This window comes from Drosophila teissieri, chromosome 3R (genome assembly GCF_016746235.2).
Source record: "Drosophila teissieri strain GT53w chromosome 3R, Prin_Dtei_1.1, whole genome shotgun sequence".
In the NCBI taxonomy this organism is placed as follows: domain Eukaryota; kingdom Metazoa; phylum Arthropoda; class Insecta; order Diptera; family Drosophilidae; genus Drosophila; species Drosophila teissieri.
The window spans coordinates 4,718,841-4,743,805 of NC_053032.1; the positions used below are offsets into that span (position 1 = coordinate 4,718,841).

Below are 24,965 nucleotides of genomic sequence, written 5' to 3' on the forward strand. Positions count from 1 at the left end.
TCGGTAGCATGTCCTCGAAATAATTGCGCATTTGCTGGTGCATATTCTTTATTGTAAAAAGAAGAGAAAGTTTATCTAGTTTATCCCTATACAATCATCCATTGCTCTCGAATGTTCACCACCTTTTTCGGCAGTTTCCCACTCCATCCCACACTGCATGTGTGCTGTATTTTAGTTTGCATGACTTTATTTCTTTTGTTGTTGCGACAACTTTGTTCGAGGTCGTCTTGTTTTTTCTTTACCTCTTGGTCGCTTTCTGCAGGCGTTTTATATTAAAGCTTATCTAAAATTCCGATAGAAGAGAGAAAAGATCTTAAAAGCTTAGAGAGCGCGCTGCAGTTGGAGGCACTTGATGATTAACTGAATTGCGTTTACCGTTTAGACCATGCGCAACATCGGAGGACCTTAAAACTGTGATAATTGGCTTTTGGTTAGGAGAACATATTCTTCTGTGTCTAGTATTTGATTTTCAAGGCTAATTTTTTTAACAAGTATTTAATAAATTAATTTCTTGAATTATTTATAATACGCTTATGTGCAACCTTTTTTAAAACTCCAAAGTATCGATTGATCGAATAATACAATTATCGAAAAAATACTATATATATTACTAGACCATTGTATCCTTTTATTATTAATAAAATTATTATGATTGAAATGAATAATTTTAAATGCCATTAAAGCGGAAATATATTGATATAACAATATAAGATGCAGTTCCCCGCTTCCATCAAAAATATCTATAATCCAAATGAGGCCAAATACTAAAAACTTATTATATCCGGTGAAGTATTTTAGTGCCATTTACCGGCGGTCCGAATTATTTTGTCGTTGTGGCTACGGTCACACTGCTCGTGTGCATAAAATAAAAAGCAGAGGGCATTTTAGGCAACAATAATAAAAATAAACAGCCGATCGACCGATAACTGAGCCCCAAAATAAGGCGCACATAGTATAGACGAGGAGACGAACAAGGCGGCTGTGCGGGCGGAGGTGAGTATCGAATATTGTCAGGTTCCGAGAATCCCAGATTCCGACTTTCCGGAACTGGCGTACGAACTGGACCCTCTAATGAGTGCATGTACCTTATGTGTCATGTATATATGCCGTATATCCGTAGATCCTTTTTACCGGAGCGGAGTGGATTGGAGTGCAGTGCAGTGTCGCTGAGTGTGACAATGGGCGCCTGTGTGTGTCGCATGAACCCCGACAACGAGACGATGAGCGTCTCCTCGGCGAGCATCTCGCGTCCCACCAGCGCAGGTGAGTGGCCTTCGATATATGCGTTGACACCTTCTATATAATAGCGTCAATTCAGGCATTGCCATGGGTGCGGCCCGCAAGAACCGACCGCTCTGCCACGAGACCATCCGGTGGCGATCCGACGTGCCACTCACCGAGGGACAGCTGCGGTCCAAGCGGGATGAGTTCTGGGATACCGCGCCGGCCTTCGACGGTCGAAAGGAGATCTGGGATGCGCTGCGGGCGGCCACTACCGCGGCCGAGGGACTTGACTTCCAGATGGCCCAGGCCATTCTGGACGGAGCTAACGTATCGGTTCCGAATGGGTGAGTTGCTCTTAACAAATCTGACCACTGGGCAACTATACGTAACTTCTCTTGGCAAGAAAACTTAAAAATATGTAGTAAATTATAGTCTGAGGAACTTGACGTTCTCAATTTGTACTACAAAACTGAAAAGTTTCAAATGCTAATTACCATCGCCCAGAAAATCAATAATATATACAGTGATTTTACCATGCCATAACTCCATTAATGCATGACAGCGATTTGCATGTGTCCTTTGCTAGACACCACAGGGGTCGTAAATAAGTGATGAGCCCGCCAGGAAAATAGGAAACTTAACTGAAATACGAAGTTCGCACTATTCAAATGAATGTTATATAAATGTATATTCAAAATGAATGGTACATTTTTTTTATTAACAACGGTTTTGCGGGGAATTATTTATTTAGCTTTCGTTACCAATTCCACGTTTATTCCACGTTCCTTCCTAGAGTATTTGACCTCTTCACCCCTCTACTGAACTTCTTCACGCTAACGTGTTGATTATACATCGATTTTTGACTGACATTCCGACACTCGCCTCGGACTGTTGACCACATTTATTTAAATGCAGCGCTGACCTTTCCACCACTTTCGGCATGACATGCATAAGTCTCCTTGAAGGGAGATAACTACGTAATTCCGCTATTATCTACTCTCTTATCCGACTTGGCCTACTTGGCATTAAATCATTAGCATTAGGCCATATTGAGTGAATCATTTTTGGGATAGATGGGAATTTACGATAAGATAATGATAGTAGGGCCGCCCGGTTACTGATCACTGTTGTGCTTTTCCACAGCTACCTTACAGAATGCTACGATGAGCTGGGCACCCAGTACAAAGTGCCCATTTACTGTCTGTCATATCCCATTAATATTGTAAAGGAGGAGAATGGGCGCGACTCGCCTGCCGAATACTCTGAGCCCGTGGATGGTGGCACCGATATCTTTTTGAAGCTGCGCATATCATCCACCATGACTGATGTTAAACTACCGGTTTACTCCAAGGACACCGTAGGGCAGTGCAAGAAAAAGCTTCAGGTGAGTCCAGCAGTCAATATACAAATTCTCTGTACTTGTTGACCACAAAGATGTTTTGTGAATGTAGCAAAAAAATCGATGCGGTTAGAGAACGAAAGAATTTTGTTAAATGAACTATAGAAATTTACATAATCACAATAGAAATATCATTTTTAAACATTTATTCTACTGTGTAGTAAATAGCAGCATTATTTTTATTTTGTTAATCGCTTAAAATGATTGAAGTTCTAATCTTTACTTAAACTCAAACTTTTCAGGCCGCCGAGGCTGTCAACGCCTGCTGTCAGCGATGGTTTTACAGCGGCAAGCTGCTGGGCGACAAGGTGCCAATCGACGAGTGCAGTATACACCAGGGATATGTGGTGCAGGTGATTGTCAACACGGAGCACTACAACCACGACAACAACACATGTACAGCGCACGCCAGCTAGCGGCGCAGTCTACTCACACTAGTCTACAGCAACAGCATCTGCAAGGAGCCACGGCAGCAGCCGCAGGATCAGCAGCAGCAGCAACTTTTGGCCAAAGCGAGCAACGTTATCTTGAGGAGGAGGATTGTCATATACTCAGTTCATGGCTCAAGAAACCATACGGGGAATGTACAGAAAACAACAGCATCAACGGGCACAACAGCACCAGCATACTCATAGCATTTATCGGAACAAGCAACAATTGCAAATTGTTGCCCTGTCTGCCTCGTTGCTGTTGCTTTTGTTGTGGCTGCTCGCCTTGTTGCGCTTTGTTTAATATGTCTATATAAAAATTGTAAAACAAAAGATCGAAACTAAGTCGCTGAGAAAGGGAAATCAGAATGAGAACCATAAATCATAAACTTAAATATATTTTTTTGATGGTAATTACATTATAAAAAAACTGATTTATTCAGTTCATAAAACATATACTGTCAACTGTATATGAAAGCAACTATATAGAGAACAGTAACTATAATTTTCTTGGCCACTTGTCTATTGAAAACTAAAAATGTGTACAATTTTATAAAAACCAACATAGAAGGCCTCTATTAACTAATTGTAAGCAAGTGTTTGAGCATTTGCCCGATGTATATGTAATGTAAAAATAAACGAGAATTTTAGTATTTGGCCGCAATAGAAAGCATGCAACAAAGCATTTTTGATACTGTACAAAATGTCAAGCACAACACTGAGAATGATCATAATTGTGACAAAACACAAAGAGCACACAGATTGTTAAGCAAATAAATTGCTCAAATGTAGTTAACAAGAATGAAGGAAACACATCGTGTGTAGTTAATGCGGGGTAGGAAGTTGGAGAGTTAACCCAAGTACCTTATAAATGTATATGATTTAATTTGCGTTTAGGGTCAATAACTTATATCTGAAGCACATGTATAATTTTTTAAATAAATGAGGATCGTCAAATGACCGTTTTAAGTGCGCATACAGCATACAGCATTTACTCCGGCGGTATATAAAATTTGTGTTCCACATTAATAACTATAATAGTACGTGCACTGGAAAAGTTAAGGCTAAGGATTTACTTCAAATGCTTTCTTTTTTCATGACTTTTATATATTTAATTTTAAATTGTTATAATAAATTAGGCAATTATTAAGTATTCCGATTCAATTATTTTCTTTTGAATTATATACTCTACTAAAGGCGTTATTTAAATAATAGCGTACTTTTCAAATGTCGATGCTATAAAGTCGTCCACTATTTAAACCATTACTGTAACACACTGCTCAAACGTGTAATGCCAAAGTTGAAATAATATTTGATGGGGGCAAATAAAAAAAATTGAATACATAGATATTCAGATGGGCAAATCGTTTTGAATGATTTTATTGAAATCCATCATTATTTCACAATTATGGAAAACAAGTTTTTTATTCTCGTGAATCCATTTTTTGCAGCAAGGTGAGAAACGAGAAGGCAGTAGTGATAGTCTTAAATAAAATAAAGAAAATACACATATTATTAGCTTAATTGTAATTTAACTTGATGTAAGGATACCGACCCCTCTGAACCTATCCACGTTTAGATTGGTTATTTTTCCGGCAGTTAGTTGGAACTGCCTGCGGGAATTCAACATAAAAAATATGTAATCGCTGCAAACCTCCTTCAAATGTCTCTGCCATGGACTTCTCCACAGGGCTTCACCACATCGTTGACTGTTCTGGAAAACAATGTCCGCGAAATAGCAGATGATAAAGAGCTCATAGAGAACTAGGAGCAGGTACTGTCCCAAAGAGACCATCCGCATAAAAGAATTGGCCGACGTGCTCTTCGTCGAGACGAATGCCACCAGGCACATGAGGAAAGTGACTTCACCAATCTTCACAAACCAGATGGGACTGTAGAAATGCTCAATTTTTTTCAGGGCCGCCACTATGTATCGGTGGTGCTGAATGCACCGTACAAAAGACAGCCCGAATGCTGAGGAGAAGTCCATTGAGCTTCCAACTTTTAGAAGTTCTTGCAGAGGGGTCTCCTCCTCTATAGAGTAGGTATATTGACCTAGCTCGGCATCAGCCGCAGATTGCTCAGCCTGCAATTGACTGCAAGCATGACAGATTTCAGTCATTATATGAATTCAAATATATACTAATAAAGTCTTAATCATCATATGCTCAATAAAATTACTTCAGTTCCGCCATATTGGCTCCCATTAGTACATAGCTGCTGGCCAATACATTCTTGAGACTGCAAAAGAGGACATCGTATTGCCCAGATATCAGGACACAAAGTACCATATGCAGACCACTGGAGGAGGCGAACGATGCGGCCACTTGTATCTGTCCCATCGCCTGAAGAAGGAATACTACCTCATAGACAATAGGTTGCTGGAGATGGTGTCCCTTAACTCAGTATTTCTTGTTTATATGCATATCGTAAACTCACCGTGTAGTCAAAGGGATACCAGCAGGCGAGAGGAAGGCTCCCATCCCTGTAAGCAATGGGAAGAGCCAGCCAGAAAATGGTGCCGATGTAGCAACAATACACATAGGTTTTTATCCATAGCTTGGATATCCGATAAGACTCCTCCATTGTGACGAAACTGAATCCTACAGCAGAACGTGGCTCGTACTCATCATTAATGTTGGACAAAATTTCATTCAGTTTTCCAGGTCTGATCCTTCGAAAATAAAGCTTCATCGCTATGGTCCACAAATAAATAATAGTTTGGATCAAACAGTTAACGAAGAAGTCCAAGTCGCCCTGGCCGTAGTTGATGTAGATGGTGCAGATGTACAGGCCGGCTATATGCACCGATACGAAGTAGTTAAGGAGTTCGTAGGCCAAGTCACAGACTCTGACCAGATCTGCCAGGACTCCAGAGCCCTTCACGTAATATCCGAAAGGATACATGGCCGCTACACACATGGTTTGCCTCACAAATACAAACAGGTCGCGTCGCTTGGAGTCGGCTTTAATCCTATCTTCCTTGGATGTGCTCTTCATTATGACCAAACATAGTATTTAGATCCAGGGCTTTTGTCTAACCCTTTTATAGGTTTGTTGCTTCATGCCTGAATTTCTATAAACTATTCAATTATATTTTCCCAGCTAAATAAACTTTAAATTACAAGTTGCAGCCAACACCAAAGAATTATTGTTCATACTTAATGTTCATATGAATAAGTGATAAGCTAAATGATTAGCTTGGTTTGAAAAACTTTGGTTTTTGGTTTGGTTAACAAAACTTGAATGAGTATCAACTGAATTGCTTAAATATAAATAATCCGAATAATGGATTTTGGCCAAGAGAAGATAACTTAGTTGGCCAAGGGAAATCTGATGTAAGTATTGTACAGTTGGGCAACTGAGTTTTACAAGTCAAACCGCCATTTACCCAACCATTCAGATGGGTTCTTGGCAATTTGCTAGCTGGACGGCCATCAATTCCAAATAAACCCTGCCATCGAGGAAGGAAAGCGCTTCCCATTGAAGCCCAGTTGACCATGTCCGAGGAGTCGTGACTGCGATATGTTGGCAGCACTTGATTTCGTACGCCGAAATGCGCACCAACAATGAACGGAACTAATATGTCGGAGGAATAAGTCAGTCGGGAGGAGTCTGTCATGGGCTTTCCATCCTCCCTCTGAATGCGACATACTTGCCTTTGTTGAAAATGTGCATGTTGCACAAAGTGGCGACATGCGACGAGTAAAATATATGGGTTTCATTGTGCACGGTGGCACACGCAATAAGACATCGGCAGCGAGTCCTGGTCTGTGCCCTCATTCCTTGCTCGTTCATTATTTTAATGGGGCGTTCGTGGAGAAACGCTTTCCTCCTTTGACATTCATTCCTCCCTGATTAGTTTATTCCTTAATTTGATGCATATAAAGGGCATCTTTCTGTTTCTAAAAATATTTGCGGAACTAATTCTATAAAATAAATATGGAATTACATTGTCTCCAATGTTATCAAATTTTTGTTGTACTTTCCACTTACACTCAATTCAAATTCCAATTTATGGTAAACTAAATTGTTTATGGAACAGGCAGAAGAAACGTTTGCGACCATATAAACCTAGAGGCAATATGCCACGCCCTCTCTAACGCCCACTAAGCACACCAAACTGCCACGCTGAGTAACGGGTATCAGATAGCGTGGAACGCGACTATAGCGCACACTCTTGTTTAATTGAATAAAGAGGTTTGAGATCATAACATGCTAGTATTGGTTTGACCTCAGTACTTGTGAGCATTTTCTACTCCACTAAAGGCGTTATTTAAATAATAGCGTACTTTTCAAATGTCGATGCTATAAAGTCGTCCACTATTTACATTACTGTAACACACTGCTCAAACGTGTAATGCCAAAGTTGAAATAATATTTGATGGGGGAAAATAAAAAAAAATTGAATACATAGATATTCAGATGGGCAAATCGTTTTGAATGATTTTATTGAAATCCATCATTATTTCACAATTATGGAAAACAAGTTTTTTATTCTCGTGAATCCATTTTTTGCAGCAAGGTGAGAAACGAGAAGGCAGTAGTGATAGTCTTAAATAAAATAAAGAAAATACACATAATATTAGCTTAATTGTAATTTAACTTAATGTAAGGATACCGACCCCTCTGAACCTATCCACGTTTAGATTGGTTATTTTTCCGGCAGTTAGTTGGAACTGCCTGCGGGAATTCAGTAATTCAGTACTTGTGAGCATTTTCTACTTGAGATGTGGATAATCCACTGTAGATCAATAAAGCCGCAATTTCAAATAATTTATTCATTCCTTAAAATGCTGGTTCTTTATTATTGTAATTACTGCAATGTACTGATGATATTAGATAGATAAACAATGGATTGTGGCGAAAGAATGAAGCAACTAAGCAAGGGTCATGCACACGAGCTTGAACTAATCAAATGAGCGGCTGATATTAACGGTTAGACAAGCTGGGTTACGGTCGCAGGACCTGGATTGTGAATCCTGAAGGATCCTTGGGACCTAGTCGATGTTAAGCTGACGGAAGGTGCCTTCCATGCCGAAGAGGTCGTCGCTCGTCTTGGGTGCTCCGGGGCGCAGGGACTCGTTGGCCTTCTTGTCCTCCTGGTCCTTGAACCATTGGGTGTTGTCGACCAGTTTCTGCTTCCACCACTGGTTAAGCTCTACGACGCCGCCGGCCTTGCCACCGTACTCGTTGGGCAGGAGGTCGCGGGGTACCACCTTGTAGAGGCTCTCCACGTCGTTGTGGAAGGTGATGCGGCTACGGATCTTCTCCTTCACGAAAGGCTTAACAAAGTTGAAGATGGTGTCCACTAGCGGAGAGATGTTGATCACGTGCACCTCCTTCACCTTCACCGGATACGCCTCTTGCACGGCGATCAAGAACTTCTTCACCACGGTGGGCGAGAACTTGGCGAAGTGGGCGGCGCTGGCCACCGACGCGTCCAGGATGAAGATGTCGCCGGCGATGCCAACGCTCTCCTCTGCCAGGCGCACATCTCCGATCATCAGGGCCACCTTCATGGCGTCCAGGATGTGGTGGGGCTGGAAGTCGCAATCGATGCCCCGGATGAACGTGATGCGGCGTCCATTGGGCGTAATCCCTGGTAGAGTGGGGCAGTGCCTGTAAGGAGATAAAGAATATTAGAGAGACGTGGACTTAGTTTTCTTACCTTTCCATTATTGTCTTTAGCGAAAGTTAAAATACTTGTTTTTGTGAAATACTTACACATAGTCCAGTACAATGTTAAGTTCTTCCCGATTGATATCCCGGTTGGAGAAGAACTCTGGCACCGCATTGCGCATGGTGTAGTACATGTCCAGCTTCTTCTTCACCTTCTCCAGGCTGAACTTGCAGCCGCGCAGAAAGGTCGTGAGCCGCATGTCGTCCATGTCCTTGGGCAGGTGGGGCTGCGTCTCCAGCCACTCGCGGATCAGCTTGATGTCGCGCTCAATGTCTGCGGGATCCTCCGGCTCACGGAGCTCCTCGCGGATGCTCACGCGCTGGTCGGGTGTGGGGTGTAGCATCATCATCTGGAGGGAGGTTAGGTGTTAAGTGATTCATTTAAATATTTACTACTTTTGAATTGAATACTATTGATATGTACAACTTTCGATACAAATTTATCAAAAATAATTAATCATCAAATTATTTCAATGTTAAACTGATTTATTCATAGCTAAATTCATCATTAATTTCTTGAGTTAAATCAATGTCAAACGTTTCGATCTTCAACTACAAAGCCTTATTTCGTATGTAAAAAGTTTTTTTTATTAGGTCATGCCCACCGATTTAAGATAAAGATCAAAAGGCGAACACTTTGGTAAAGACAATAAAATTGCAACCCCCCTTCTTCTCTGGCTATTTCGACACAATTTTTAATAAGCCATTCGCAATAAGCAGATATTTTTGACATTTTAATTGCGCGCTTTCAAAACGATGGATTTTCGTGGGTCTTGCGGTCACACGTCAGTGCCCGGATTCATTAGCATGGGCTGTGGCCAAATATGTATCAAAAGTAAGTATGTATTCCGCCCCTTAAACCCAAATATACATATGTATGTATAGTACTTGGCTAACTTAGAGAGTTTGCGTAATGTCCAAAGCAAAATCAGCTGACATCGACCCCAAAAATTCGAGGGCCCATCTGCTTTAAATTTTGGCCATCTGCCTGGCCTTTTGTGGTGACATGTATATTGGTGAATACCGCGGGGAATAAGTAATGAAAATGTAAGTGTATGCTAATAGAGAAAAGTGACTCGAAGGTAGTCGTAATAGTCAATAAATAGTTATAAAGTATATTTTGGCCCAAGCGCCGCTGCTATGTTTGTGTCCATTGGGGCATACTTTTTGCTCAGCTTGATCGTTTACTACTTGATTTTCTACTTTTTCAACCTTTCTTAGTGATGCGCGAACGTGAGGTAACTGACATTTAGAGTGTGTACGAATGGTTATCTCAGGCAACTTTGGGAATTGCACAGAATATTCCACTGCAACCAGTGGGCTAATTTAAAAATGTAAACTTGCAACATCGCACACCGCATACAGAGCTCATTGGGGTCAATTGCAGCTGGTGGAAGAAAAGCTCTCGAAAAGCTAAAGGGGATTTGATTTGACGCCCGTGTGTTGCACATGCCGCAACCAGCTGGAAATGCAACCGCAGCTCCTGCTGCAGTTGCAACCTGCAACCTGTTAGCATTGTAATCACCAGCGGTGGATTGGACGAGGCTCGACCACACTCAAATTGGTGTGTGTGCACACTCGTATGGTTTTCCTCAATTTTTCCATTTTTTGTTGCGCTAATGGCCGCTGCGACTATTGCAAATTTTTCTGCTAGCCTGCACCTCTATTGCAGATATTGCGAAAAGCTTCAGAAAAACAAAACAGTACAAAATAGAGTGATTCGAAAAAAAACGACCAAGTCGCGAGAAAAATTAACAAAAACGGGTTTTATAAAGGGTGCTTTTCTTTTTTTTTGGTCGTTTGGCGCCAGTTAAAGTGCTTTCGGTTTCATCTTCTTTCGGTCTTTGTCTTCTGGTTCTCATCTCGGTCTAAAGTCTGCCATTACAATAATTTTGTTTGCCTGTTTGTTCTTTGAAATGTGATTTTATTTTTTAATTTCAGAACACTATTGCGGGCATAGCATTAAGTGGTTTGGGAAATGGTTTGTAAACAAGCGGCTTACAGGAAAAAGAAATGAGCTTTAAGTGTTCAAAACAATTTAGATATATGTAATAATATAATGGCATTTAAAATGTGTATATATGTTTGTTTGTTCCAATTAAATATGATGACCAGGTATCATAGGTCGATTTTTTGACGAAGACAATGGTTTCGATTTCGTTGATTTCTTCGTATCTGCTTTATCATCTTATAAGTTTGGGTATAATTAATTAATTATGTCACTTCTATCATTTTAGTGCCATTCTTTACACTTTAATATATTTTAAGCATGCTGTTTTTATTATTATTAAATACTCTCCGATCAATGAACTCTTTTTCGTGAGGAATCGTCCCCGAAATGATTTTAATCAAACATTGTTGGGCCATATAAGTATGGACTTCTTCATTATTCGCTGCCATTGAGTTATTCGCACAATTTCAAGTGAAGTTATTGTCTGCTCAACATCTTTTGTATTTCTGGAAGGCAACACATGATTTGTACACTTTATCGTGAATATTTCGGCGCACTTATTTAAATTCCGGGCGTTGTCCCACGAATTGTGGGCTCCACGTTTGAGCAGAGGTGCATATCTGATAGGAATGCTCACCTTGGTTAGAATGAAATGATTAGTTGGTCAGAGTTATTCCTTTAGACAGTGTATCCAACGGACAACGCGGCGTATGATAAAAAGCACACAACCGAAGCGCTCAAGACGATAACAGAAACTGAATGTCTGCAAACACGTTTCGAGCCACTTAAATACCCGCCGATTCCGAAAACGAAAAGATCCGAAGATCGCGGATCGCTCGTCGGGAAACGCGATGAAAGAAAACCGAAAGCCGTAAAACAGATCATGCCATGAAAATCGGTCAAAAAGAAAAATGCACGCGCCGGCTCCTCGGAAGGGGGGAGCGGGGGAGGAAGTCTGTTTGCCATTTGCGCAAGATGGGTTCAATGAGCGGCGCGGTCTATCCACGCTCCACTGGCAAACGGCCAGATACGCATAGCCAGAAATAAGTCCCGAAGAAGTCCCAAGTCCCAAACACCTGACCTCTAATCCGCTGATTGGTTAGTTGTTGTTCTCAGTCTTTTGCTATTCTTTTGCCATTCAATCACTCGCAAATCTATCCAGTACTTAAGTTCGTGTCCTAAGTCTTTTGCTTGCCACCCACCAATCCATCCAAATGTAGTGTTCGAGCCTTCAGTCTTTTGTCTGCTGCAGCTGGGTGAAAAGCTGGTTGTGCCACGCCCCCTGAGCGCCATCAGACACGCATCGTAGTGTGTGCAACAAGTAAGTTGTTAACTTTCGAACGCGTGTGGCCCAATCTATTGGCTGGGAATTGCATTAGTCGCTGCTTTGCTGAAATAATTTCGGCTTTAATTGTTTCTTTATACGTTTTCGACATTTCATAATTAAGCAATTTAGTGCACATGAAATTGGCGCTGGATTCGCCGCGATGCCTCTTACTAAGCAGCCGGGAGTCGTTGAACTTGTCTGCCGTTTCCTCATTTTCATTTAAATGAAAATGAACATTTTCCATAACGTTGTCTTGGCTTGCATTGCGTTTTGCTCGTGTTGCTTTAATATTCCTTGTGCTTTTTTGTCGATTTTTATTGTTCCAGCTAGCTGATTGCTAGCAATTATCGTCGCCCGACGCGGGGGAAGGGGCTGCCGGAGGGGGCGGGGGATTCCGACTTTGACTTTGCATGCATTAAACTTGGCTTGCCCTTTTTCTAAACCAAACAATGCGAGACGCGGCCAGTGTGGCAATAAATATCGAACCGAATGCGAAAAAAGTTACCAACTAACCAGCTCACGACTTCTATAGCAAAAAAAAATTGAAACACTAATTCTAGCAGTTCCCATAAAGACGATTATGATAAATCGTACAGTGGATACTCCATGATACTCCATGATTCGCAGTAAAAACTACGGGAACTACAAGTAAAGCTATTGCGATAAATTAAATACAGCTTTCGATTTTTAAACTTGGTTTCACCATTCGGCAATGTTTTGTTGTGCCCTTATTGGGCCAACTTCGCCAATGTATATATCGACGGCGAAAAGAATAAAACAGATTTAACTTTTGAAATTGTTAATAGCTTAATATATTTTACTTCAATCAGAATCGTTTTTATACCTTGAATCTCACATTGGATGAATTATATTCAAGACATTTTAGTAGCAAGCTTATGTTCAGAATCACTAGTGTTTTACCAAATAGTGGGGATCTCTTTTGACATCCATTTAAGTGAACAAACTTAATATCAAATTGTGGTTTGTCTTGCACTTGCTCTTCTCATCCGAATGCGGCCATGATGAAATTAATAAAATTGTTTTCCTATGTGCATCAATTTCTACAATACTCATTGACACCAAGATACGGCGAATGCCGAAAATTTGAAGAATTATGTAAGCTAAAGAGTTAACTAGCTTAGGACATAAATAAAAATGTCATAAACAGATTGTCTTGTTCAAAATGAATGGTATGATGGCATGTTAATGACTCTATTCGTGTAGCGTTATATTAAAATTACAAAAAGAAATCGCACTGGCAACTGGAAAACAGCAAATGAGGCTGAAAAATTCGCATAAATTTCCGAAAACTGCAGACAAGAACAGGAAGATGTACCTCCGTGGCCCCCAGATACAAAACAAGCTTGAAAGAAAGAAAACTAATTAAACCATAGACTTATAAATTAAGTAGTTTCAGTAGCCGCTGTTGTTGCATTCCCAAAGCCAAAGTCAAGAAACTTTCATTGGCAGACGAAAGTGTGCGCAACAAAGAAATTAACAGTAAGAAGCAGTTGGTTGGTAAGGGGTACCTAGGGGTACCCAGGGGTACGTAGGGGTACCTGGGGGTATAAGGCAGATACAGATACTACGATCCACCTCGTCTTACCCCATCTGGCGCACACTCTTGGCGCAATTTTAGTTATAGTCACTTTTCGTTGGTTTTTTTTTTATGAAAGCTTTAAGAAATAAAAACTCCGTCGAATGTACAGAGCGTGGCCGCATTAAAATTTTGCGCTGTGGAGCGTTTTCTTGTTGTTGCTTAAGTTTTAACCCGCTGCGGAGTCAGACAGCCCAGTTGGGCAATTTGGAAAACCATAAAGTGCGCTTTCAAAACGGCACAGATATAGGAGAGGTAAATGGAGCTAAGTGTGTGGAGATTCACGTTCGAGAGTGTGATTCGGAATTACACTTTTGCCACTTTTAATTGCCCGCTGCAACTGTGGACGATGGTTGGCCGTTTCCACTGTTTCTGCTGCCAAAAAAGTGGAAAAAATGAGTACTGCCCAAAACACTGTGATTATAGTACAATTTAAATCCAAAATTTAGTTCGTTTTGCACATAGCCTGAAAAAATAGCGGCATGCAAGCAAGCCAGTGATGCGTTACACACGGCGTCTAGCCCATTAAATTCCACGCTTATCATGTGAGCAGCCTTTTACTCTACGAGTAACGGGTATAACTATTAGCAAAGAACTTCCACTATTTCTCCCATGACCTCTACGATTAAACTCTCTAGTTTCACTACACATTTATTTAGTTTGCATCTTGGGTTGACATTGAAAGCTCTACACGTGTACAAAATCGATAAGTATTTGCAGGCTTCTATGTGCCCCAGAATGTCTCCATGATGCCCCACGAGGCTCGCTCGTCGCTGGTATAAAATATATAATTTGCGTTGTAATTGCTCTGTGATATTGCTGGTTGCACAGTGCGGGGGGCGGTGGGCGGGCACTGTGGCTGGGCGGTTGAGGGTTGGGGGTTGGTCTGGCACGGTGGCTCCTTGGCATTCGCTTTCCTGGTACAAAAATCCGTGGGTTCATCGGCAGCCTACTTGAGCTGCACCAGCACCATGAAGTAGGTGACAACGGCACCAAGGACCTGCGAATCGGAAAAGTTCGAGCGGACTTAGATTCAGATTTCCCGCCTTCATTAAATCAAATGAAACGCACCGAGGCAAACAAATCCAGGGAGACGGTAAAAAACTTCGCGCCCGATATGCTCATTGCCTTCTGGCACTGCTGGCACACGATCTGGACGAAGGTCTTGGCTTCCTCGGAGCCATCGTACCAGTGGCACGAATAGGCCGCCTCCATGACAGATGAACTCTGCGAAGTGAAAATACTATTTAGGATACGCAAGATAGCTTAGTCCATTTAGTCGAACAATGTGCCTATAAATATCGTTTAAAATGAATAAAATAAAGTAATAGACACTTACGCTATTGATGTGTATATATATTGATATAAAAAAGAGCATAACACATTGCACTTTCAGCTGAAGATAATTATGACTAAACATTTATAATAAATACAAATATTGCATAGAACCTTTTTGAGACTGCCGCCTTAAAAAATGTATACGTGGCAAATCTTGAATGCTTTTACATCTTCAACACATCGGCGGGGAATGATTTTCAATGTATGTATTATGTATCTATAAATTTATCTGTGCCCAACACGTAATTTGCCAATTAAATACCTTTGCACAAGCTCACCTCTTCAATTAAGCGATTGCCAAATATGCAAAAGTGGAACACCTGAGCCAGGGCATATCCTAGGTATCCGACGACTGTGAAGGCGTAGACATTCACTCCGTTGATTTTGGTGGCCTGGTACGCCAAAAGGGTCAGCTTGATGGTCGAGGTCAACATGTGAAGCAGGAGGGCTGCTCCGTAAGTATCGCCGATGGCAGCTACCAGCCTGTCGGAAAAAGGCAACGGGGAAAAGGATGAAGAATTGCAGGCAGGACTGGAGTCAATATTGGGATCAACAACTGCACACACCATCAATGATTGCAATTGAGGAAGTAGTTGCAGGTAAATCAAACAAGCTGCAGGGATCTGTTAAGCTCCTTATAAATGAGAACACATGTTTCGATAACTGCTATTGAAGTGTTAAAAAAGTAATGGAAAGTGTGATCATTTCGGTGCTCTGTTCAAGGTAAGAATTCAATCCCCTGGAAAGTGTAATGATTTAGTGCAATTAGAGGACTTTTCTGGCCAGTTATGAGCCGTACGCGCACATACTCGCACAAATCACCCAAATGCAAGGACGAAGCCCTCTTGAAAAGGCCAGCCAAGTTTGGCCAGGATTTGAACTCACCGCACCACGTGCTTGTGCCGCTCGACCCAGTACTTGATGGCACTGCGCACCATCATCTCCTGCTTTTTGGTCAGCCCGTTGGGATTAGCCCCGTTCACCGTCCCGTTTCCTCCGCCACCGTTCCCACCGAAAGACTGCAGCGTCGAGGGTGCTCGAAACTGGGCGCCCCAATCCGCTTTCGAGCTGTAGATGCCCGACATGTCCATGTCGGTGGCGGGATCCTTTTCTGTAATGAAGGTAGTACAGCTTACAGTGGCACTTTTCGATTCAGTGATCATTTCGTTTGATGCAAAATACTTTCAGATTGTTAGATGGATAATAAGAAGATTAGCTTCACTGAATAACTGGGTAAAAGATTTAAAGGCATGTTGCAACTTTGCGTGCAAGTTTGTTTTTCCAATTATCTGACATTAATTGAAAAAACTGAAAATATGTTTTATAGTTAGGGCTTTAAAAATTTGTAGTAAACTCAGTATTAGTTAACTAATTATTTGACTAAAAGCAACAATCGTTATATTAACTGCAAAACATTAGCTTAATAGGTTTTTATATACGTGTGTGTATGTATTTCATCACACTATACTTATCAAATCACCTTCATTATGAATTAGCTCCGACTTGGAGTTGGCTGACAGGGACCTGAAGAGGGCCGCCGAGTTCGGCCTGTAGGTGTCCAGTGAGGCGGACAGCTCCATCAGCGGCTTCATGATCCCCTTCAGGTGCTGCAGTTGCTCGCAGGCGAAGATCAGCCAGGAGCAGAACATCACGTCGCAGAGGTTGGAGTGGATCATCGAGAAGAGCACGTAGTAAATTTGAAAGGCGAAGCTGATCATGTAGAACATGCCGTGGCTGGCGTTCCACGGGTAGAAGGACTTGATCGGCAGCCGGGGTATCTCCACCGGAATGCTGGAGTTCGTCTCATGGTCCACTACCATCTTCACACTGTCCCCGAAGAAGGTGATCGTGGTCCAAGCGGTGGCTGAGGCGACTGTGGTCAGCATCACCAGAAAGAACAGCTTTCTCATCTTCGCCAATGCAATCGAATGGTACCGAGCATCCGACTCGGCAAACAAGGGATGCGTGTTCACCTGGTTCCATATATTCAACGTTCTGTAAAAATAACATAAATTTGTAATTCATATTTTCTTTTATTCCCCATGTGCGCGTAAACTCAGTGCGATTTTTTGACTTTCTGCTCACCTGTAGAAATTCTTCTGGTTGACAGCTAGGTAGATGAACTTCGTGATGCAGTGGGTGAAGAAAAGGGTCGTGATCGTGTTGCCCGACAGCTCGTTGACCTCCTCGGCATTCAGGGCCATGTTGACCAGGATGAAGGTAAACTGCATGAGGAGGAACACCAGGTGCGCGGAGGAGTACACCTTCTTCATGAAGGCACTGCCGCCCGTGAAGTTGTGCATAAACAGGCCGGAGTACTTCATCGCCCGGATGTTGGGCATCAGGTCAGCGACCAGGCCCGTATACTTGCTCGGTTGCATCGAGGTTGTCATCCTGTGGAGCGGCGAAAATTTCACCACAAAGTTAATAGGTTTCGCCAATATAATCAGCTACTATTGCCGTGGTAATCTGTTTAATATTCCGTGTGTGTGATTAGTCCTTGGTTTGCTTGCAGCGCAAAAAAGGAAATTTGCTCCCCCAAATGAATCGATTTGGCATGTTTAATTCATAGAGGGATAATGTATAATGCGAAGTTTATCCCCGCTTAGCATTAGGTCAATATGGAATATTCTGGTTGTCTGCCCTCAAATAAATATTAAACCAGCTATTTATTGATCGTAAAATCGGAATTTGGAATTCTAAAACTGGTGACTAAATATTATACTAAATGAGCCCAAGCTCAATACCAATACTGTTATTTAGTATTATAATATAATAAAATTAAAAGACCAGGTGATTACCTTCCTGTTGAACTTTAGAAATACAAATGTGATTGTTGTCCGGTATGGGTTTATTGAGTCCCAATTAATGCACTCCTAGGCAATCATTTCACTCTATAAGGCTATACCGGGATATTTTAAGTTACAAAACAGGAACCTGGCCACAGTTAACCTGCCAGCAGCGCGTGGTCTACGGTAATGAAATGTGAAATCCGGAAGGTTAACAAGCTCTGTCGACAAGTGCCTGCTCCTTCTGTCGGCTAGGTACTTGCTCCGCTGTACATAAGGACGTGTACTTTGAGGACGATTTCCCACGGCTGCAACAAGGCCACATTGAATCCGAGCCTGTAACTTTCCCTCCGACCCACACATGTTAATGAAAATATACATATGGGTCTCGGGCGCCTTGAAGCGCTTAAAAATTCAGCTCTTCAGCCACGTCCATACATGTGAAGGGTGCGTGGCAGACGCCGAATTCCCACAATTAAATCGAACGCCCCCGAACTTGTCCACCGCGACTGCTGCCGTCTCCAGGTCTAGGACTCCGGTTTTGGGCCATGGCCCAGTCCTGTGCCATCCCCGCGGCGTGTGCGCACTGGAAGATTGGGATTGGAGATGGGCTCATTCCCTGGCATCCCCTTGCGTGGCATCTGCGGTATCCAAACTTATGCAAATTTTAAAAGCATCGATTATTTTATTATGCCCGCTTGTATTTGTTGGCCCTAATGCCATTCCTCAGACAACCCATTTGGCGCGGATCCCTCTGCGAATCGCTGACCCACAAAAATAACACCAGTTCCTTTTGCATGAAAATGTGTGAGGCCGGCCTGATGGATAGTTGGTCCTTGCTCGTTCTAAGTTCATTAGCACTGGAGTTCGATAGGCGCGTCAACAGCAGTCTTAAATTTTGTTTTGGCAAATCATCAAACTCACACTCTTTGACAATGGTAATAACATGAGAAAAATCGAACAACTCGACTTCAAAATAATCAGTCGACTTTTGCGTGAATAAAACAATTATCTAAATCAAAATTTAATTTGTAACCAATAAACATAAAATTCCAATTCTGCTGATCAGCGGATTGAATGCTTGTCGAATAAAAAACTCGTCGAAAAGCCTATACCATTAATTATTAAGCAACATTTAAATGGAAAGTATCACTTGCTTTATTAAATGTACAATTTTACAATAAAATATTTATTTAAATAAACAAATTTATTATTACCATTCCGTTTTTGGGCTCATTACTTAGATCAATTCTGCTATGAAATGAAATGATAAAAATGGGTTAATGAATGGATTATTTAAATGCAGGACACTCACGAACACCTATTATTTCCCAAAGACTTTGTGGATTTTTTTTTTGGGTGCAAGGATTTAACAATATTAATTTATCTTTTAATCGTCCTGAACTCATTCATGCTAACCAAGTTCCCTCCTGAAACTGCCCCTTTCAGCCTTTCGCTGTGGTTGATTTATTTTATGGGCTTGTGGCTGAAAGTTTAATTTCGCGGATGCGTTTGGTTCAATTAGCTAACCGCGGACATCGTGAGATCTGCAGCCTTTTACCATTAATTAATGGTAATGGACATTGCAGAGGAAAGTGGAACTTGCTTTATTTAATTTACAATTTAAATAAATAAACAAATCAGGTTTTATTATTACCATTCCGTTTATGTGCTCATTACTTTGATCAATTCTGATGCCAAATTAAATGATTGAAATGGCACAAATGGGTTTGTGGAATTACATAATAATTAGAAATTATATAGCCCACAGAAAACGAGATTTGTTAAATTAAGCGCTTTCTATTAGGATGATATGCTCAAAACATTGTCAACACTAATTTACTTCACACCTTTACGTCCGCATTCTAGCCGAAAGCAAATGATTTGCATTAGGGCTTCCAAAGGATCTCCACATAAAATGCCACAAATTCCAACCAAAGCACCACAAGCTGTAAAACAATAAAAACTCAAAAACAAACATAAAAATGTATTCGAGCAATCCATCAAATCGCTCATAAATTACGAAATCAATGCGACACACACGCACACATAATAAAAATCGCTTTCAGGAGCACTCACACAAGCACACGGCGCAAAGACTTTTTGTAAAGCCAACGAAGGAAAAATTCAAAATCAATACCCAGCAAGGACACAAAAATCTGTTAAGTGGCAAACAAAAACGGCCAGCACAACAATTGACAACTGTGTGTGTGCGAGGTCCTTTCTCACCCACCCTTCTGCTTGTGTGTGTGCGTAATTGCCAGCATCATGAACAATTCCTTTATTTTTGGACCGCCGTAGCCCTCGACCTACAGAAGCTTCTACCAGAATTTATGGCTATGCATAACCGAATCGGAAAACACTACAACCGATCGAAAACACATTTATGTAGGTGCGTGGGGTGTGTGCCAGTTTGAGAGTGGTCTGTGTGTGTTCTTTCTTCAGGCCATTAGGGAAGAAAAAGAAATGTTGAAATGTTGAAATGTTGGCATAAGAATGGCAGAGAAATGCGGGAAATTAGGAAAATTCGGAAAATGCGAACTGCAGCGGACTGGCGCGAAATGCGCAAGAATTATTATTATTTATTCCCGAGTTTTAAAAGATTTCGGAAGAGGTGCTGGGCGCTCATAAATTCAAACAACCAGTTTCATTTTAAGAGACAACTGAAAATATAATTTTAATGAACAGAAAGAAAAAATGTTTAATAAGTAAGTCGAAAGACGTCAGTAAGTTGAAGTATGCTCATAATTTTATCATTCATAGTTAAAATTGTCAATATTTTGCAGCTCTAATTATTTCATTGAAATAATAGAATGTTTCCATCGTGACCAAAACTATTTCTCTTAGTGCACTTGTGCCTGTCTGTGTGCCAGTGTCACTTCTTTTGTTGCCGCTGACAGGGCGACAGATTTCAACCGGAAGGCAAGGGTGGCGGAGGGAAAAGCCTTCGTGGCTCCTTGCCGAGACAGTGTCAAAAGTTTAACTTTAGATTTATTTGCCATTTAATGCCGTTGGTCCCATTCCCAGATCTGCAGTACTCCCATAAGTTATAGGGGAGTATACGGAATCTCTCAGCTGTCTAAGCAGGTCAATGCTCAGGCAACATCCCCACCAAGACACTGCATTTGCCTTTCACAGTGCAGTTGCTGCTGGGTCCCCGCCCCACAACTGTCCACATTATGCACATTCAGGACAAGTGTGAGGTTTTATTTGTTTGCCGCCTGCCACAAAGTTGTCAACGCGGCAACTAAACGAGTTTTGGCCTTGTGGTGCTCTATATTAGTATAAAGGGTGCTCTTTCTGTTGCAAGGTTTTCTTTGTTATCCTTCTGGGAATTCACAGAACCAGATTGTTGTTTATCTTTTTTTGTAATTGTAATTGTAAGTGTAAACTGTAGAAAATTAAAACCACATTGACACAATGACTAATACTGTAGCATAATTTATTAATAATATAATCATTATATAATCAATGAGAAGAACCATACAAATACTTCGCAAATTCAAGTGCAAGTGAACAGCATTTTAAAATTCGCGCCACTATCTTTTAATTTGCCGGTTCGGTGAGAGGGAGAGTTTGCTCTGAGAGAAAGCTCTCTTTCTATAAAAAAAACTGGAATATTGGAAAAGAGAGAAAATGGAATGATGGAAATATTGGAAAGAGAAAAAACAAGACTGCACAGAGTAACATTTGATATAGAGGGAGAGTGAAACAGTGTTTTAAAATATAAGAGATGTTGTGGCAAAACGCTTGACGTTGCCACTATTTTGGGAATTATGTAAATACATTTTCCGTATGAAAGAAAAAAAACATAACAGTTTCTCCAACTAGGAAGGAATTAATTTCCAAATTTTGTTGGCAAGTTGACAAGAAGAGCAGTAAAATTAAAAACAATCATATTAAAATTAAATATTTTAAGAAATCCAAACGTATTCAAATTTGTGGGCGTCGACGTTTCTAGAATATGCATGCCTAATAATACGTTTCTAGCTTGATTTTGATGTTCCTACAGGCAGACGGACATGACCAGGTGTCTCGGTTAGTGTCTTTATTAAAATAATTGCTTTAATCTAAAATTAATTACTCAACAAAATGTGAAAAGATTTTCTGATAAACGACAAATTAACCCTAGACCAGCTCTCGATTTCCGAAATTGTTTCAAACATAAATATATGTATATTGTTGCACTTTTGCTTAATTTTAATTTTTAAGGACATTTGACATTTTATCTTTTATGGTAAGCAACACAATCTGAAAACATCTGGCAGTCCCAGCAATTCACGTGCATTATATTTGACTCGTTGAGCCTGTGAAATGCAACTGAATGCCATCTAAATGCTCTCTCTCTCTCTCTCGAAATCCTCGCTCCTTGCTCTTTGCAGAGATTCGTATAAGAAGTGAGCAGAGCAGGGCAGCAGAGGAGAGCAACACAGCAGCACAGCAGCAACCACAGACACTGTTACGGGATCCGCATTTGGCCAGGACAAAACGAGCGTGGCGACGAAAGGCAGCCAATGGCTTCGATTGGGAGCCAGTCAAACATGGTCCATCGACGTGAGATGAACAGCACCGAGATCCGCATCCGCCATCAGATTCGCAAGTCAGTTCAGCCAAAACCCAAGGCAAAGCCAACCGAACCGGGCCAATTCTAAAAAATCGCGAGTGTGGTAGTGAAGTGAAACAAACGCGATTGTGAGTGTGAGGGATGGTGCCAGTGTGTGGTCTCCCTCCGCCAACTCCCTCCGCCCACTTGAAGTCAGACATCGACAAAGGCGCACTCCTTTGGTTCTAGTTCTTTTGCTGCTGGCTTGTTAGTTTTAAGGGCACGCAGCAGCTCGTGCGCCAAAAGAATTACCACTGCTGCAGACACAAACTGCCCCACATACACACTTGAACAGTAAGGATATGTATAGGGCGAGTGAAAAACGAAAAAAGCTTCAATTTGAGTAGTTAAGAAGCAGCCAGGACATGAGTAAAACACAAAACACAACACATAAGCATTTCGTTGGCCTCTGCCCGATTTGCGCGTGTGTGTTTCTTGGATTTATGCAGCACTAGTTACATAAGCCATCATATTATCATCGGCAGCAGCTTCTGAAGACGGCCAAAGGCTTCGGCATCGTTAGCGCCAGCCAGCTGCCATCAGAATGCTATGAATTTCGCTCTCATGATGGCGAGAAATTGGGTACGGAGTATTGCTCTTCGAAAGGGGAGAGGGGAGGGGTGAATCCGCTGATACAGCACCAGCAATGAAAATCGCATTAGCATTAGGATGTGATAACAGCTGCTAGGCGTCCATCAGCTGGGAAGGACAACAGTACTCGCTCTCCCCCGCAATTACCACAGACACAACTGTTGTTCAAACTTTGGAGAACGCATACGCACTGATGCACCCGAGTCTGGGGAGAGGTTGGGGAGAGGGAGGAAACAGGCTTTTTCGAAGGCTCGGCCCAATGATTCTTATTGGGTGCCAAGGGTTATCCCAGAAATGCGGAGCCGCACTGTCCAATGAGGCATTGAGAGACTGTTTCGGCGGGGGACCGCTTTTATTGAGTAATCCAGACAAAGGAAGGCGATTAGTAACTACTACATTTATTTTTAGTTTGGTGAAACTTTTCACGGAGCTGCATTATGTCTTGTAAGAGTACGGACTCTGCGTACGTATGAAAGACTTTGGGCAGTAGTTTGATTACTGACAAAATTTGAATAAACATTTTCAACTCGAAGGTAAACTAACAATTAACGAAGTACCTTTTCAAATTAAGTGAAAGTGTGACAGAAATTAATAAATGAAATGAAACAAGTATACATTCTAGTAGGACAATATTTTTTTATTTTGCACCTATTCAAATTTGTATCATTATTTGCATTGCATAATATACCCCACAGTAACGGGAATTAAGTGAACGCAATCAGATTTTTTTTTACTAGCTGTAGTGGTGCAGAAATTAATCTCTCATTCAGAAAAGGTACTATGTATGTAATACCTGTAATAGAGACATATGCCTCTATCTGCATTATCTGCATATATCTGCATTTCTTTACCAGTGTGATCCCTACTTAACACAGGTAGTTTTTTAAAGACCTGATAGTCAGATGTGCTTCATTTCACTTATGCCAGTGCACCCAATTCCCGCAGGAGGCAAGTGGGCCTGCTGCTCTAAGCAGCGTCATTTGGAGTCGGAAGTTGCATGGCTTTCCTATTTTAGCCACAATCAGGAGGGAGCTTATTGAAGCAAACAGCAACAGCTGAACGTTTTCCACCAGAAGGAAAGCGACCTCGCGGGGAAAGTGGGCGGAAAAGTGAAGCAAATGTGGATAGTCCGGCTCAGCGGGCGGTGTGTGTGCGTGCTGGGCGTGGCAAATAGGGGCAGCAGTAACATGATAAGGTCTCAGAATGTAACCGCAAAAATACATTCGGAAGTAAAGAACATTTCCATTGTGGTCGAGGAGTTGGGAGGTATACCGCAATTAAATTTGCATTAGGCAATAAAGACAGAGCGGAGTGACCACTTGTTGTTGTACTCACTGTAGTCCCAGCAGCTAATTACGAGAATTTCGCAGAAGTCGAGCAGAGCGGGATGGCAAGAGCATAGTAGATCTGCCAGGACTGTAAATGCCTTTTTAAAAGTGCCAGCCAGAGCAGTACACAAAGGATATTATGTTGCTGCCAACATGAACCAACATAAGCCAACAGCACACCCCGAAAAGTGAACTGAAAAAGTGTTTTCATCTACAAAATATAACTAAGAGCGGAGCCAAAATAAGAAAATCATAATGATGATGGATTAACTGATCCCAGTAGTTGTTTATGTTGTGCGAGTGAGATAGCGAGAGCGTGGGAGGAGCACCGGAAGTGCTAGCAGCAGCAACATTTGCACCGCAGCCACATTGCAGCAGCAGCAACGGCGAAGGCGAAATCAGGTTAGTAAAGGCTAGATCTGGCCAACTTTTCACATTTTTTTTTCTTGTGGTTGTTTACCGTTTCTTCCGACGTAGTGACCCACTCAGCTACCAATGTTTGTGTAAATCTTAATTTATGCATTATTAATTAAAATATACACACATAAAAAAATTAGCACAAGCTGCTACCGTCGGCGAGTGGGAAAGGTCATTAATCTTAAACAGATTACAGGGAGGAATTATGACTGAAATTGGGTACGTGGCCAAAGTACTGGTGGAGTGGGTTTCGAGTGGAAGGAATCCTCTTATGCCCCCATTTAATTGAAA

The 24,965-nt window shown here is 41.5% G+C and overlaps 4 protein-coding genes across 4 annotated transcripts; 1 reads left to right on the plus strand and 3 right to left on the minus strand.

Moving 5' to 3' along the window:
- The first annotated feature begins 826 nt into the window (after window positions 1–826).
- Window positions 827–4,132, plus strand: LOC122620324 (ubiquitin domain-containing protein 1). Its single transcript, XM_043797734.1, has 5 exons — window positions 827–993; window positions 1,121–1,263; window positions 1,319–1,568; window positions 2,368–2,608; window positions 2,866–4,132. The coding sequence occupies exons 2-5, from the start codon at window positions 1,179–1,181 to the stop codon at window positions 3,037–3,039; spliced, it is 750 nt and encodes a 249-aa protein (XP_043653669.1). The 5' UTR covers window positions 827–993; window positions 1,121–1,178; the 3' UTR covers window positions 3,040–4,132.
- A 343-nt stretch (window positions 4,133–4,475) lies between these two features.
- Window positions 4,476–6,051, minus strand: LOC122621303 (odorant receptor 83a). Its single transcript, XM_043799128.1, has 4 exons — window positions 5,491–6,051; window positions 5,233–5,432; window positions 4,607–5,147; window positions 4,476–4,535 (listed from the first exon to the last, which is right to left on the minus strand). Exons 1-4 carry the CDS (start codon window positions 6,049–6,051, stop codon window positions 4,476–4,478), a joined length of 1,362 nt encoding a protein of 453 aa, XP_043655063.1.
- Window positions 6,052–7,827: 1,776 nt separating this feature from the next.
- Window positions 7,828–11,437, minus strand: LOC122619516 (alpha-tocopherol transfer protein-like). The gene is made up of 3 exons (XM_043796499.1): window positions 11,322–11,437; window positions 8,779–9,083; window positions 7,828–8,673 (listed from the first exon to the last, which is right to left on the minus strand). The coding sequence occupies exons 2-3, from the start codon at window positions 9,081–9,083 to the stop codon at window positions 8,052–8,054; spliced, it is 927 nt and encodes a 308-aa protein (XP_043652434.1). The 5' UTR covers window positions 11,322–11,437; the 3' UTR covers window positions 7,828–8,051.
- Window positions 11,438–14,492: 3,055 nt separating this feature from the next.
- Window positions 14,493–17,339, minus strand: LOC122622114 (odorant receptor coreceptor). The gene is made up of 6 exons (XM_043800309.1): window positions 17,032–17,339; window positions 16,427–16,941; window positions 15,832–16,057; window positions 15,225–15,429; window positions 14,680–14,835; window positions 14,493–14,608 (listed from the first exon to the last, which is right to left on the minus strand). Exons 1-6 carry the CDS (start codon window positions 17,337–17,339, stop codon window positions 14,558–14,560), a joined length of 1,461 nt encoding a protein of 486 aa, XP_043656244.1. The 3' UTR covers window positions 14,493–14,557.
- Between the last annotated feature and the right edge of the window lie 7,626 nt (window positions 17,340–24,965).

Coding starts and splice junctions, on each gene's coding strand:
- LOC122621303 (XM_043799128.1), bottom strand. CDS start 6,051: ATGAAGAGCACATCCAAGGAAGATAGGATTAAAGCCGACTCCAAGCGA. Junction 5,433..5,490: donor GGTATCCCTTTGACTACACG/GTGAGTTTACGA, acceptor CACCATCTCCAG/CAACCTATTGTCTATGAGGT. Junction 5,148..5,232: donor GCCAATATGGCGGAACTGAA/GTAATTTTATTG, acceptor TCATGCTTGCAG/TCAATTGCAGGCTGAGCAAT.
- LOC122622114 (XM_043800309.1), bottom strand. CDS start 17,339: ATGACAACCTCGATGCAACCGAGCAAGTATACGGGCCTGGTCGCTGAC. Junction 16,058..16,426: donor GGAGCTAATTCATAATGAAG/GTGATTTGATAA, acceptor CCTTCATTACAG/AAAAGGATCCCGCCACCGAC. Junction 15,430..15,831: donor CGGCACAAGCACGTGGTGCG/GTGAGTTCAAAT, acceptor TTTTTCCGACAG/GCTGGTAGCTGCCATCGGCG.
- LOC122620324 (XM_043797734.1), top strand. CDS start 1,179: ATGGGCGCCTGTGTGTGTCGCATGAACCCCGACAACGAGACGATGAGC. Junction 1,569..2,367: donor AACGTATCGGTTCCGAATGG/GTGAGTTGCTCT, acceptor GCTTTTCCACAG/CTACCTTACAGAATGCTACG. Junction 2,609..2,865: donor AGTGCAAGAAAAAGCTTCAG/GTGAGTCCAGCA, acceptor CAAACTTTTCAG/GCCGCCGAGGCTGTCAACGC.
- LOC122619516 (XM_043796499.1), bottom strand. CDS start 9,083: ATGATGATGCTACACCCCACACCCGACCAGCGCGTGAGCATCCGCGAG. Junction 8,674..8,778: donor AACATTGTACTGGACTATGT/GTAAGTATTTCA, acceptor ATCTCCTTACAG/GCACTGCCCCACTCTACCAG.